Genomic DNA, 14961 nt, shown 5'->3' with positions numbered 1-14961 from the left:
GAGGGTTCGAAGTTAGAGAGTTGATGAGGATCAGGTAATCAGAGCAGATCACACACGGTGATAGATTCAGTTGGAGAGGAGAGACCCTTAGAAGCCCCCTGTAGTCGAAAAAGTTTGAATTCCTAACATCATCGATCGGCCGACAGATGAATAAAGAAATCACCATTAATAATTTGTAACTGTGTTGTCTCGTGTCATCATTCCTCACAATCAAAAAAGGTAAATGTGTTTTTATCATCATCTTGTAACGAACTTTGTACAACCCTTACAAGTAATGTGCCTCCTCCATCATAAGTGAAGTATCTCCTCCCCTTTATATGTGTTAATAAGAATCATCCCAGTCTGTGATAAATGTCTCCCTCATCATCATCATCTGTTCTAAGTCAATAAAAAGATATATATATATATATATATATATATATATATATATATATATATATATATATCACACGTGGCAGCACGGTCCTGAACAATTCATCCACACAATCCTGAACAATACCGTCGACTCGGCACGACACGATCCCGAACAATACCGTCGACTTGACATAACACGATCCCAAGCAACACCGTCGAATTGGCACGACACGATGCTGAACAACACCATCGAATCAACATGACACGGTCCTGAACAACCCCATCGATCGACGCGACATGATCCCAAACAATACTATTGAAATAATATACGACACGTTACCACAGTAATCTTTTAAACAGCCCCCAAATGTAGATTGTAAAGAATACTTGTAAACGTGAAGCCTATTCGGAATCATAATTTGTTCTGGGGTAGGTAACACCCCTATATTGATAATAATATGGATCCGTTTGGCACTATGTGAGTCAGATATTTCTGCTGTCGAGCGAAGAGCACACTCGCTGCTCGGTCGGTCTGGTCGTGCTTTGTACCAAAAGGAATTGTTCTTGGTCAAAGGACGAGGAAACCTTTCTATGCTAAGACAATTTTATTTTTGCACACTACCAGAGTTTTCTCTTTGGGGGGGGTAGCTGGTTCTCGCCTACATTGAATACGACCTTGTGTCACATCTTGTTCTCGTAGGGAAACGAATAAACATCAATGGCACACACGCAGGGTAACCGCTCGTAATGATCACCAGAACTCTTTCACCTTAATATTGTGCCTCTAAACAGGGTCACAACATAATTCCTACTGATAAGACTAGCATTAAAGTATCGCCTCATATCGTTGAATGGTTATAAAATAAAGACTGTTAGACATTCATGGCTGGAACTTGGTTGATAGGTCAGGCATAGATTAAAGTTTATTTGTACAAAAAAAGGATAGTGAATTTCATCAATGATGGTTTGTATTCATACCCTTAAAATATTTCTTTTTATTCGTCTAGATATTGTGGTTCTGAGGTTATTCCCTTATTTACATCAACAAGCAACAGAATACGAGTGACGTATCTTAGTAGTGACCGGGGCAATTATTTCCAGGCTGTTTTTCATGCCATCAATCGGACAAATGGTAAGAATTCACTTCCAGGATTGTCTTAAAAACATTCCTTTGCTTTCTTACAAAGTTTCACATTCCGTGTTGGCAAGGATTTGTTTCCACTAATTGATATGATATTAATATTAAAAATAACACATATATAGTATTAATCGATATAATATTAATATTAAATATAACATATATATCGTATTAATCGATATAAGATAAATATTAAATATAACATGTGAATCGTATTAATCAATATAATATTAATATTAAATACACTACATGTATAGAATTAATAGATATAATATCAATATTAAATACAATATTTGTGTAGCATTAATCGATATAATAGAAATCTTAAATATATCAGATGAACAGTATAAATCGATATAATATTAATATAAGATATAACATATGTATAATATAAATAGATATAATATTAATATTTAATATAACATTTCCATAGTATCAATCGATATAATATTAATATTATATATAACATGTGCATAGTATTAAGCGATATAATCTTAATGTAAACTATAACATATATATCGTATTAACCAATAAAATATTTATATTAAACCTAACATATGAATAGTATTAATCGATATAATATTAATTTTAAATATAACATATGAATAGTATTAATCGATAAAACATTGATTTAAAATATAACATATGTATAGTATTTATCGATATAATATTAATTTTAAATATAACGCATAAATAGTATTAATCGATGGAGTATTAATTTTAAATATAACATATGTATAGTATTATTGGATATAATATTAATATTAAATATAACATATGAATAGTATTAATCGATATGATATTAATATTAAATATAACACATATATCGTATTAAAGTTTATAATATAATTATTAAATATAATATATATATATATAGTATCAATACATATAATATAATTATAAACTGTATTATGTATACAGTATAAATCGATATAATATTAATATTAAATTAACATCTGCATATAATAGTAATTTTACATATTACATATGACAAGTATTAATCGATAAAAAGTTAATTTGGAATATATCATTTTTATAAAATATAATATACGTATAGTAGTAATCGGTATATTTATATTCTATATAATACTTCTATATTATTAATTAATATAATAGTAATATTAAATTAAATATATGTACAGTATTAATCGATATGATATTAATAATATTTATAACATATGTATAGTATAAATCGATATATTATTTATATTAAATATAACATTTGCATAGCATTGATCGATATAATATCAATATATAATAAAGAATATATATAATACTAATCGATATAATATTAATATTATAGATTACGTGTATAGGTATAATCGATATGATATTAATATTAAATATAAAATATGAATAGTATTAATCGATATAATATTAATTTTTAATATAACATATCAATTGTATTAATCAATATAGTATTAATATTACATATAACATACGCATGGTATTAATCGATATAATATTACTATTAAATATAACATATATATCGTATTAACCAATATAATATTGATATAATATAATATGTGAAGAGTATTAATCTATACAATATTAATATTGAATATTATATGCATAGTATTATTTGATATATTAATATTAAATATAATATATGTATAGAATTAATCGAAATTATATTAAAATTCAATATAACATATGTATAGTATTAATCGATATATTAATATTTGATATAATATATGTATAGTATTATCCGGTAAATTAATGCTATATATTATATATGTATTCAATAAATCGATATAATATAAATATTAAATATAACAAATGTATAGTATTAATCGATATATTTATAATCAATATAATATTTGTATATTACTAATTAATATAATAGTAATATTAAATATAGCATATGTATAGTATTAATCGATATAATATTAATATTATATATGTATAATATTTATCGATTTAATATTTATATAAAATATAACGTATGTATTTTATTAATGAATATATTATTAATATTAAATATTACGTGTATAGTATTAGTCGATATAATATTTATATTAAATATATCATTTATATAGTATTAAGCGATATAATATAAATATCAAATATAACATATGTATAGTATAAATCCGTATAATATTAATATAAAACGTAACATATATATCGTATAAATTGATATAATATAAATATTTAATATAACATATAAATAATATTAAACAATACAATATTATTAAATATAGCAAATGTATAGTATTTAATCTGTATAATATTAGTATTAAATTAAACAAATCATAAGTATTTATCGATACAATATTAATATTAAATATAACATATGCATAGAATTAATCGATGTAATATTAATTTGTAATATAACATATATATCGAATTAATCGTTATAATATTAATATTTAATAAAACATATGTATAGTACAAATTGATATTAAATTAATATTAAATACAAAATTTGCATTCTAATTATCAATATAATATTAATATTTAATATAACATACATATCGTATTAATCGATAAATTAATTATATTAAATATATCATGCATAGTATTAATCGATATTTCATTAATATTAAATATCACATATGTATAGTATTTATCGATATAATATTAATTTTAATTATATAATATGATAGTATTAAGAGATATAATATTTATATTACATATAACATATGTATAGTATTTATCGATATAATATTAATTTTAAATATAACATATGTATAGTATATATCGATATAATATTAATTTTAAATATAATACATGGATAGTATATATCGATATAATATTAATTTTAAATATAATACATGGATAGTATATATCGATATAATATTAATTTTAAATATAACATATGAATGGTATTAATCGATATAATATTAATTTTAAATATAACATATGAATGGTATTAATCTATATAATATTAATTTCAAATATAATATATGAATGGTATTAATCGATATAATATTAATTTTAAGTATAACATATGAATCGTATTAATCGATATCATATTAATTTTAAATATAACATATGAATGGAATTAATCGATATCATATTAATTTTAAATATAACATATGAATGGTATTAATCGATATAATATTAATTTTAAATATAACATCTGAATGGTATTAATCGATATAATATTAATTTTAAATATAATATATGAATGGTATTAATCGATATAATATTAATTTTAAATATAACATATGAATAGTATTAATCGATATCATATTAATTTTAAATATAACATATGAATGGTATTAATCGATATAATATTAATATTAAATATAACATATGAATCGTATTAATCGATATCATATTAATTTTAAATATAACATATGAATCGTATTAATCGATATAATATTAATTTTAAATATAACGCATAAATAGTATTAATCGATATAATATTAATATTAAATATAACATGAATAATATTAATCGATATAATATTAATTTTTTATATAACATATGAATATTGTATATCGATACATTATAAGTTTTAAATATCGCATTAATTCTTAATATAACATATCAATAGTTTAATTCGATATAATATTAATTTTAAATACAACATATGAATAGTATTAATCGATATTCTATAAATATTAAATATAACATATGAATAGTATTAATCGATATAATATTAATATTAAATATAACATGAATAATATTAATCGATATAATATTAATTTTTAATATAACATATGAATATTGTATATCGATACATTATAAGTTTTAAATATAGCATTAATTCTTAATATAACATATCAATAGTTTAATTCGATATAATATTAATTTTAAATACAACATATGAATAGTATTAATCGATATTCTATAAATATTAGATATAACATATTAATAGTATTAATCGATATAATATTAATATTAAATATAATATATGTATAATATTAATCAATATAATATTAATATCAAATATAACATATGTATAGTATTAATCAACATAATATTAATATTAATATAATATGTGCATAGTATTAATAATATATGTATAGTATTAATCGATATAAAATATGTGTAGTAATAATCAATATGATATTCTGTTTGTTTCTTTTCTTAGTTAGTCCGTACTTTACGCTTTGAAAAAGGCCAAATACAATTTTTGTGGGTCGAACTTCAAGACAAATCAACTTCGCGAAAATTGGCTTCAAAATGGTCAATCTGACAACCTAGAAAAGAATATGAAAGTTACCTCCCTTTGATGTTACCGAAGTTTGTAATATAATTATTATATGGAAAGAAAACGTCGTATTCCTGTTGATTCACAATTTGTTTAATGAATACAAAACATTCACTCAAAGAAACAGCACGCATGCTAGGACATAGCAACCTCCTGAGCAAACCGAGTATAGAACTGAACACAATTTGGGAACCTCTAATCATAAGAGAGAACCTATAATAACAACTTAGGTTTAACAGTCCCAAAAATTGATACATGATCGTCCTAGTGACACATGGCCGTCTCCAAGGTGCTGAGTTCAATCCTGAGCGAAAGCAGTGGCAGTGACAACACAATGGCAGTGACAGCGATAGTATTGGGATTTCCCAAATGTTTGAGGTAACAAAGTAATCTGACGACGTCAAAAAGAAAGGAAAGACAAACACAGAGTAAAATGCTATAAAAAAACTGTATTTATGAAAGGAAAAGAAAGGTATTGCAAACAGTTGGGTTTGCGAGAAACGTATCTTACAGATATGTCCGATTATCAATTAAATCTTTCCTGTGTCCTTAGTTGGCCTTGGTGTGTGCTGCTATTGCAGCTTTGAACTTCTCGTGGGTTCCGTATTTCGGATTGATGGAAATGAGGACGAAAATTTGAAGGGACTGCGCAAATAGGGGTCGGGGAGGAAACTAGAATGGCAGCCCGTGATTGGTTGTTTTTCATCCAATCACAGGGCACAACACCAGTGAGTCCGTAATAATTTCAATATTCTCCCCCAAAACAAAATTGCAATATGAATCATTGCAACATAATTCTCTGCAGTTACAGGTCCTTTTAAGCTGGAGGTTCATAGCAGACTCATTGTGAGGCAAACTATCCCATAATGAAAAGTCGCAGAAACGTTGATTTGCCTCCCTTTGAAGCCCATATTAAGGTTTGCAGGACAGTTGAAAAAAATTGTTTTTTTAAGGCAAACATAGCCAATAATGAAGGTTCACAGGAAAGTTGGAAAAACATTTGTTTTAAGGGGTTCAAACTAGAATATAGAAGAGGGGAAGAATTCACAAAGAGTTTGAAAGAAGTGAGTATAGTGATTTATTTTGTATGTAAAGAATTTTCATTTTGGTGCACCAATAGGGCTATAGAAATTTCATCCCTTCAATAATAAAGTAGGATATCTTCAAAAGTTATTTTATTTATTTTATTTTATTTTTTTACAATAAGTACGTATAAGCTAAGGTATGTGAAGACTATGTTTGAGATAAAACTGAATTTAATAGTATACATAAGGATTATTGGGATGGTTTTTACTATTTTAAATTTTTTTAGTCATCTTAGGACGTTGTTTCATCGGAATAGATGCACTCTTCGTATCTGGCACATCGACTTTTGATTTTGCAATATCAATCTTTTTTTTTTTACACACTCCTTTCAAGTCTGGTATAGTTCTATGATGGTGGGCATGAGTTAATGATAGTTCTAGAGGATATAACAGTTTGATAGAATGGACTTGAACAGACCCATCACCTCTCTTGACTTTTATGGAACGAATCTTTCTGTCGTCACCAACAATTAACTCCAATACTCTTCCCAGCAGCAAAAATGGTCTAGACTTGTCAGGATTCTTAACAAAAACCACATCATCAACTTAGATTCCGTTCTGAAAATTGACCTCGTGCAAATCTTTACACTGTTCTCTAAAGCTCAACAGATAATCCTGATAGCAAAGCTCATGGAATCTAGTCAACATAGAATCACGAGCTTCAATAGATTTTAACGCATTTAGTCTTGAAGGGGGGGGGGGTCGGATTTCCAAACATCCTGATCATCCAATTTCAGTACAAATCCCAAATTAGCGTTAGGATGAAGAAAACACATGGAGTCCGCGTTTTGATTTAGGCACAGATATAGAGTGGGGGAAATTTTTCACAGTGGATTCAGCTAAACACCCGTCTAGCTGAATCCACTGTGAAAAATTTCCCCCACTCTATATCTGTGCCTAAATCAAAAACGCGGACTCCATGAACAAAGCTTCTTTCTTAGAACTGCACGCCTGTGGAACTCTGTTCCGTCTTCCTGCTTCCCTCCGGACTACAACTTGGATGTCTTCAAGTCCAATGTTAACAAATTCCTAATGAACCGCTCCCTTAAGTAAACACTTCATCAAAGCTCCACACTAAGGTAATGTACTTGCAATAACCCTTATCCCTGAGTGGCTTCCGGACCTTGATAAGTGGTGATCACTGTGTAAAAAAAAAGTAAGAGTTATTACTTCGAGTTCTGAATCCGAAGAACATCTGTAAGTGAGATGTCTTTGGTTTATAGCACTTTGAACACCTGGAATTACAGTCAGGAGATCAAAATATCTAATTTGGAAATGCCGAATTGTTTTATACAAACATGATTTAACAGTCCTGATCATGCGTTCCCATGTACTCCCAACCCATGCAGCATATAGAGGTATTCTGACATGCTTAATGTTATACACTTGGAAATTTTCATTGAATTCAGAGGAGGAAAAAACTTCCTCTATAAGATTGCAATCAGCTATAAAGGATCTGGCGTTGTCACTGTAAATATGAGATGGGATTCCATGTATATTAGTAAATATAATTAAAGCTAGAATAAATGAATGAGTGCTCATGTCTTTAACATATGAACAGCTTTGATATTGAGGCAAGTAAATATAAGCATGTACATTTTACTAACACCTTCGAATCAACCCATCCCCATCTAGTAAGCAACGTTCCTATAAGATACAGTAAGAACTGCATATCTGATATTGCTTTGTATAATGTACATTGCTAGTCTTTCATTATTGCCAGCTATAAATAAAAGTGTTTACCCTACTTTAAGTCTTAACCTTTCGTTTTAATGATGCACATGAAGGTGAATTATGAAAGTTAAGAATTAAATAAAACATACCTTGCTTGTTTTAAATAGGATTCAAACTGTAGAAGGTAACCGACGTCAACAAAAAAAAAACACGTAAGCATGTTTTCGTTCAACACACAGATACAAAGAGATGCATCTGCTTTATTTAGATTCTGAAGTGAAGAGAAGGAAAATACACGTAGTCACAACTTCATATAATAACGAGAAAACAAAGGGAAGTAACTCTAAGTTACTCAAAATCCTTTTATCACTGAAAATAAGCATGAATCTGAAGCTGTCAAAAGGGAGACAACTTTTGCAACTTTCACATTAAATCATGATTTCAGTTAACAACATTGTAAAATTCCAACACCAAGATCCCTGCTAAAATCTATATTTGCATTGATAATTTTAACAGCATGTTTGGAATATATGTTTAATACATGAGATGTGAAATAAAACAATGCTTTATAAAAGACGGATCAACCAGCATTTTGTTTCAAACTTAAGCGTGAGAGATCAACTAAAATGCTATTTTAAAACTAATGACTCTTGACACAATTGCTTCGAGTTGCTTTTAACCATAATAATTTATGACTCAGTAAACATTTTTTTTGTAATCAATTAATTTACAAAAACTTATTTTTTAGTTTATGGTGGTAGCCTTCAAGTGAAGTTGTCAAATATATGAACAATCTAAATAATTTATAGTTTTCAAGCGCTTTCTACCAATAGAACACATTGCTACAAGATTGCTTCTCTAGGGGCTACAACATGGTTCTCTTCAAGTCTAATGTCAATCACTTTCTTATTCTTAATCCTAGCAAACGACCTTTAGTCGGTAGTGAAATGGAGATGTACGTGGATGGTAACATTTAATTCTACTAAAAATAGGCTTCTTTCCATTAACAACTACAAAAAAAAAACTCTTTTCAACCACCGAGACGAATAACACTACCTCAGAGCCTATCTTTAAAACTCCTCGATCTAACATTCACAGACAACATGAATTGGAGTAAATATTTTAAAGATATTGGCAAGGCGGCTACAAAGAAGGTGGGTTCCCTCTACCACGCGAGAAAATTACTTGCACCTTGAAACTCACAGAAGGCCGGAGAGTACAACAATCGAAATGATGTGAAAATGGCAACTGCCATGTGAACAATCTAAATGATTCATAGTTTCCAAGAACTTCCTTTTTATGGAACACGTTAACAGAAGATTGCTTCCCTGAGATTTGCAACATGTCCTTCAAATCTAATATCAAACATTTTCTAACTCTTAATCCTCAAACCATTCCTAACCCTAAATCCCAGACTAGTAACTCTTATCACCAAATAATGGTTCAGCTTAATAAACGTAACAACTTTTAAAAAATCACTTACTCTGCTTTGTTTTATATAGCTTGTGGTTTTATATTGTTTTATATAGCTTGTGGTGGTATCCTGCACTCTACGAGTGGAGTTGTCACATCTCCAAACTTCCCTGAGAATTATCCGAGGAATGTTCAGTGCATATGGTCAATTATTGCACGTGTGGGTAACCGGATACAACTTAACTTCACTGATTTTGAGCTGCTAGGAGGTGTCAACTGTAAACACGCCAGTCTTGCAGTCGGGTAAGTTTTCCTATTGGAAATTTTGGCCAAGTCTAAATAATCAGTCTTGTAAAAAATTATACAAAATTAATAACACAAAAAGTAAATCTATCGATGGTCCATCACCCCAAGAATACTTGAATGGTGTTTGTACAACGTTTTAGCCAATGTAATTGTTTAAGGTATATTTGTTGAACTCGGAATTTTTAACCAAACCTTTATTTAATCCACGGAGGTAGCATGCTATCGTTCTATCAGCGATGGATTAAATAACGGGTGCCGTTTGAAATTCTGTGCAGTGTTTTGAGTAGGTTAATAAGCGTAATCACTAAACTGAATTGTTTTCGACTCATCATTTTGTCGTTTGTTTTTCCGAGGGGGGCATCTGCAGAGTTGGTCCTGGTTCACTGGTTACCAGATGTAAAATCGTGTGTGTGTGTGTGTGTGTGTGTGTGTCTTGCATCAGGTGCGTATTGATGGCTAATTAATTAATTATTAAAGAATCAAATAAAAACATACCTTGTTTTTTTTTTAAATAGGATTCACAATGGAAGTCACACTGACGCCAACAAAAGAAATAAATTAACGCATAAACATGTTTTTTGTTTTACACACAGAAACGGAGATAATGTTTGCTTTTATTTACATTCTGAGACAAAGAGAAGAAAAAGCGGTCAACTTTACTCGTTTATATACAGATCACCTAAAAAGTACATGTCATCACAAACCCATACACGGAAAAGGGGAGCAACTCTTCACGTGATCCAAGGGACACAACTCCAACAAGTTGCTGATTTTAATACGTCTTGCAGGAGAGACTTTGGTCAAACAGTCACAGATGTGCTCAATGTACTGGTCCAAAGTTGCTGCTCGACTCTGAGATTGATAGTAGTGCCAATTATCTGGTCTCACTCAACAGAATAATTCTTCATCCAAATAAAATTTAACCTCACTGTAGTGTCAATTGGATGTCTAAAGTCGGAGCCATAACAGAAGAATTGTCCTTTCTAATAAAATTTCAACTCCACTTTAAAACAAGTTAAAAAATAACACTACAGATGAGAATGTGGCTTCAAGTCAAATGTTAGCAAATTATTGCTGAGTCGTCTCCTTAAATAATCTAATTCCATCCAATTTCCACTACTACTGATCACTATGCTGTTATCTCACTAACCACTTTACATTTATTAATTCTTATCCTTGAGTGGCCTTCAGGCCTTGATAAGTAGTGACGTTCTTGTAAAAAAGGTACTTTGTTTTAAACTGGCACTACAATTTCTTGTGTGATTTCTCTTAAATAATATCTCACATCACGTCAATTATTTGTATGCATTTTTTTAAAGTCTATTTCATGCCAAACAAGGCATATTGCCGATTGGAACCTAAGGAGCCACTATTTAAGATTGTGTCTAACAGGGGATTGTGGGGAGTTGGGCAGCAAGATTTAAACTTTAGAAGGTTAGTACAATCAGAAGCAAAAAACGTCTATCAGTTCAAAGGAATAAACTATTAGAGTAGAAAGCTTTTTGGCATTGAGGTATTTAAACAGTGAAGGGGTATGATTTTGCCACTTGTCAGGTTAGTTGGAAGTATGTACTATGAGTACATCAGAGCACATTTCAGTGCAATAATATATAAAACACTAAATATGACACCTAGCATTTGTTAAAAGTTGACTAGTCAGAATCAACTATCAACTTTTCAGATGCAATGCTGTTGCCATTTAAGATTTGTCAGACCTTTTCAATCTTTTCTTCACAACTTTCTCTGAGCACATGCTTAAAGCTGGCTAGTTAGAATCAACTATCAATATGTAACATAGTGCATATGAGCGCGTGGGAAAATATAAGCAGCAGAAGAGGATGGCTGGCTTACGAATAGGTTAGCAGCAGCAGCAAACGAAAAACCGTGCATATGCAAATTAGGAAGTGTGCACAAGAAAAAAAGGAGAAAAATGTACCACGTGCTCGGGTAAGAAAGAAAGTTGACGTCAAAGAAAATAGATATATAAAGTCGAAGACGAGAATGGGCCAGTTGTGCCCAGCATGCGGTCAGAAGAGAGAAACGCACCATGTAAATTGAACATGTGGCAGTGAGAGACGTTTTTTTAGTTTTGTTACAAAAAGAAAAAATGCCAACCCAGATTTTAATTTCTTTCTTTCCAATTTTATTTTTATGAATTACTAAAGTAAAGTTTTATTTTTATGAATTACTAAAGTAAAGTTTTATTTTTATAAATTATTAAAGTTTTATTTTTATGAATTACTAAAGTAAAGTTTTATTTTTATGAATTACTAAAGTAAAGTTTTATTTTTATGAATTACTAAAGTAAAGTTTTATTTTATGAATTATTAAAGTTTTATTTTTATGAATTACTAAAGTAAAGTTTTATTTTTATAAATTATTAAAGTTTTATTTTTATAAATTACTAAAGTAAAGTTTTATTTTTATAAATTATTAAAGTTTTATTTTTATGAATTACTGAAGTAAAGTTTTATTTTTATGAATTACTCAAGTAAAGTTTTATTTTTATGAATTACTAAAGTAAACTTTTATTTTTATGAATTACTAAAGTAAAGTTTTGTTTTAATAAATTACTAAAGTAAATTGTAACGGCCACGTTATACAAATCTATCAGATACAATACTATTGCTAATTTACTTTTTTCAGTCATGCCTAATCTTGTCCTCACAACATGCACTGAGTACATGTTTAGGGCTGGCTAGTTAGAATCAACTATCTATTTTAGGCTATCAAGGGTAAAGGTTAAAGTCGAGGTCTCAGAAAAATTTAAAGTCACAATGTTTGTTGGTAACATCAGTTATATTCATCATAAAAACTCATTACGTAGCCCATACTGTAACCAGTGGATCTTTGCATTTTATACTATCTTATCTAGTGTGAGGAAATATTAATTAATTTTCATATTTAGAAATCCAGTTAATTATTTTAAGTACCCCAATAAATCTAGCATTCAAAGTATTTAAATCTAAAAATCCCTTTAGATTTTATGCTTGAGACTTTTGCTTCACGTTATTGCCTTAGTAAATTTTCATGGAATGCTTTCAAATTTTGATATTATACTAGTTTATACCCGCTCCTTTAGCAGTGTCAGTTTCCATTCAAAGAATAATATTTCTGGAATTTCATAGAAAAAAGTGTTACTTATTATCTGAGAGAGTAAGTAACTACGATTAATGTATTTACTAGTGATGAGACGATTCCAAAACTTTTGCCGTAAAACGTAAAAGAAAACAAACGAGTAGATATTTTAGTTTTGCTGGTAGTTTGAAATCAATTATGTTATCATTAGAAATAGCAATGAAAAAAAAGTTTTAAACATAAACAAACAATTAAAAGAATCGTTTTCAGTATCGGAAAATAGGCACAATTTTTTCAGATTCCAATTTCAAATAATCGTCCAAACATAAGTATTTACATATTGTTTATATTTGCAAGAAACATGAGAAATTATGTTTTTAAGCAAAAAATAATTTGTTTTAAACACATGTGGAATATTATTTAAGTCTAATTTATTTACGGATTATTAAAAAAACGATCACTCTTTTTAAAGAAAATATTTGTGTAATGTTGTTTATGTTAATTTCTTTAAATTTAATTGTTCAACTTTATAAAGAAAATGTATTCCATTTTAAAAATATTCTTTGAACTTGGGCCGAGGCATTTGGCACTCATCTACCACTTATGCAAGAATTTGTAGAATGACTGTTTATGCTAGAATTCATCTGTGTGAAGAAATCCGCAAAGATGAAAAACCCTTGAAGATACAAAATACACAAAGATCGAACACTTACCTTTGAACGGATCTTTCGATTCAATTTGTAGTTGCATGAACGATGCAACTTGCATGCCCTCAGAGTAGGTAGTTGCAAGTGCAAACTATTTTCAAAGCAGGAAGTTGTTGCCTGGTAAATTTAAATCCATACATGATTTAGTTCTTATTACTGTTATAATTACATTTATCATTCCATACGTTATAATTATTAGCCGTTAATTCTAAAACTATAATCTGATGATAACGTATTACATAGGAAATTCGTATATTGCAACTAAATAAGATTATAGTTTTCGAATGCTAGTTTCATTCCAGTTTTTTTTTCTACACAGAGATGTGCTCGTTCTCTACCTTGAGACTAGTAATGAAGATCAGTTAGATGAGGAACAGATAGAAATGAGTAACGGAGGGTCTTTTGAAGCAGATTAAAAACGAAACCGATTCAGATAGATAGTAGAATCAACAGATGTTTACGCCAATATAATCAAAAGATTGGCTAGACTAACAGGTAGCTAGGGAAAAGGGTTGGATCATACACGATTACTCTACGATGTATCTGTGGCACTATGACGCTTACCTTATGTTGAAAGAATAGACATAAACAAACTGATATCAACTGCATGGATTTTAGAATTCAAGAGACTAGGAAAGTGACAGTGAGTACATGAAGCTAATTAAAGTCTCAGAAGGTAAAGACACTAGGGAAATTAATGGATCATACAGAATTCCCATACGATGAATGTGTGCTAATACAACATTTATCTAATTTATAAAACTCACTATGCATGTCCGTCTGTCTGTCTGTCTCAATATTTTCAAACTCTATCTCTTCCGAAACTAAAAGTCACAGAGCAGCGGTAGGGACCTCAAATGATTGGATTTTTATGGGCCGTTCTTTTATGGGTCTTTAACAGGTAAAAAAAGTTTGTAAGGGGTCAAAAATGGGTCCAAATTGAAAAAAAAATCGTTATATATTTTGTACATTCATGTTAGTTTATTTTTACCAGTTCATGTGCGTGTCACGTTGGTACAGTGGTAAAGTCACCAGCTTTGAATG

General features: G+C 29.0%; 1 protein-coding gene across 1 annotated transcript in view; it reads left to right on the top strand.

Annotated features, from left to right (window-relative positions):
• Nucleotides 1–14333, top strand: part of LOC145257983 (dorsal-ventral patterning tolloid-like protein 1) — a 61556-nt gene extending 47223 nt beyond the window's left edge. The window contains exons 12-14 of the mRNA XM_080115707.1: nucleotides 1362–1486; nucleotides 9943–10129; nucleotides 14237–14333. Of these exons, the coding sequence (XP_079971833.1) occupies nucleotides 1362–1486; nucleotides 9943–10129; nucleotides 14237–14333 (409 nt within the window). The remainder of the gene's footprint in view (nucleotides 1–1361; nucleotides 1487–9942; nucleotides 10130–14236) is intronic.
• The last annotated feature ends 628 nt before the right edge of the window (nucleotides 14334–14961 follow it).

Source organism: Euprymna scolopes, chromosome 33 (genome assembly GCF_053919585.1).
Source record: "Euprymna scolopes isolate OS-2025 chromosome 33, ASM5391958v1, whole genome shotgun sequence".
Lineage (NCBI taxonomy): Eukaryota > Metazoa > Mollusca > Cephalopoda > Sepiida > Sepiolidae > Euprymna > Euprymna scolopes.
The sequence above is the reverse complement of the archived record's forward strand: the minus strand, read 5'-3'. Positions and strand labels throughout refer to the sequence as shown.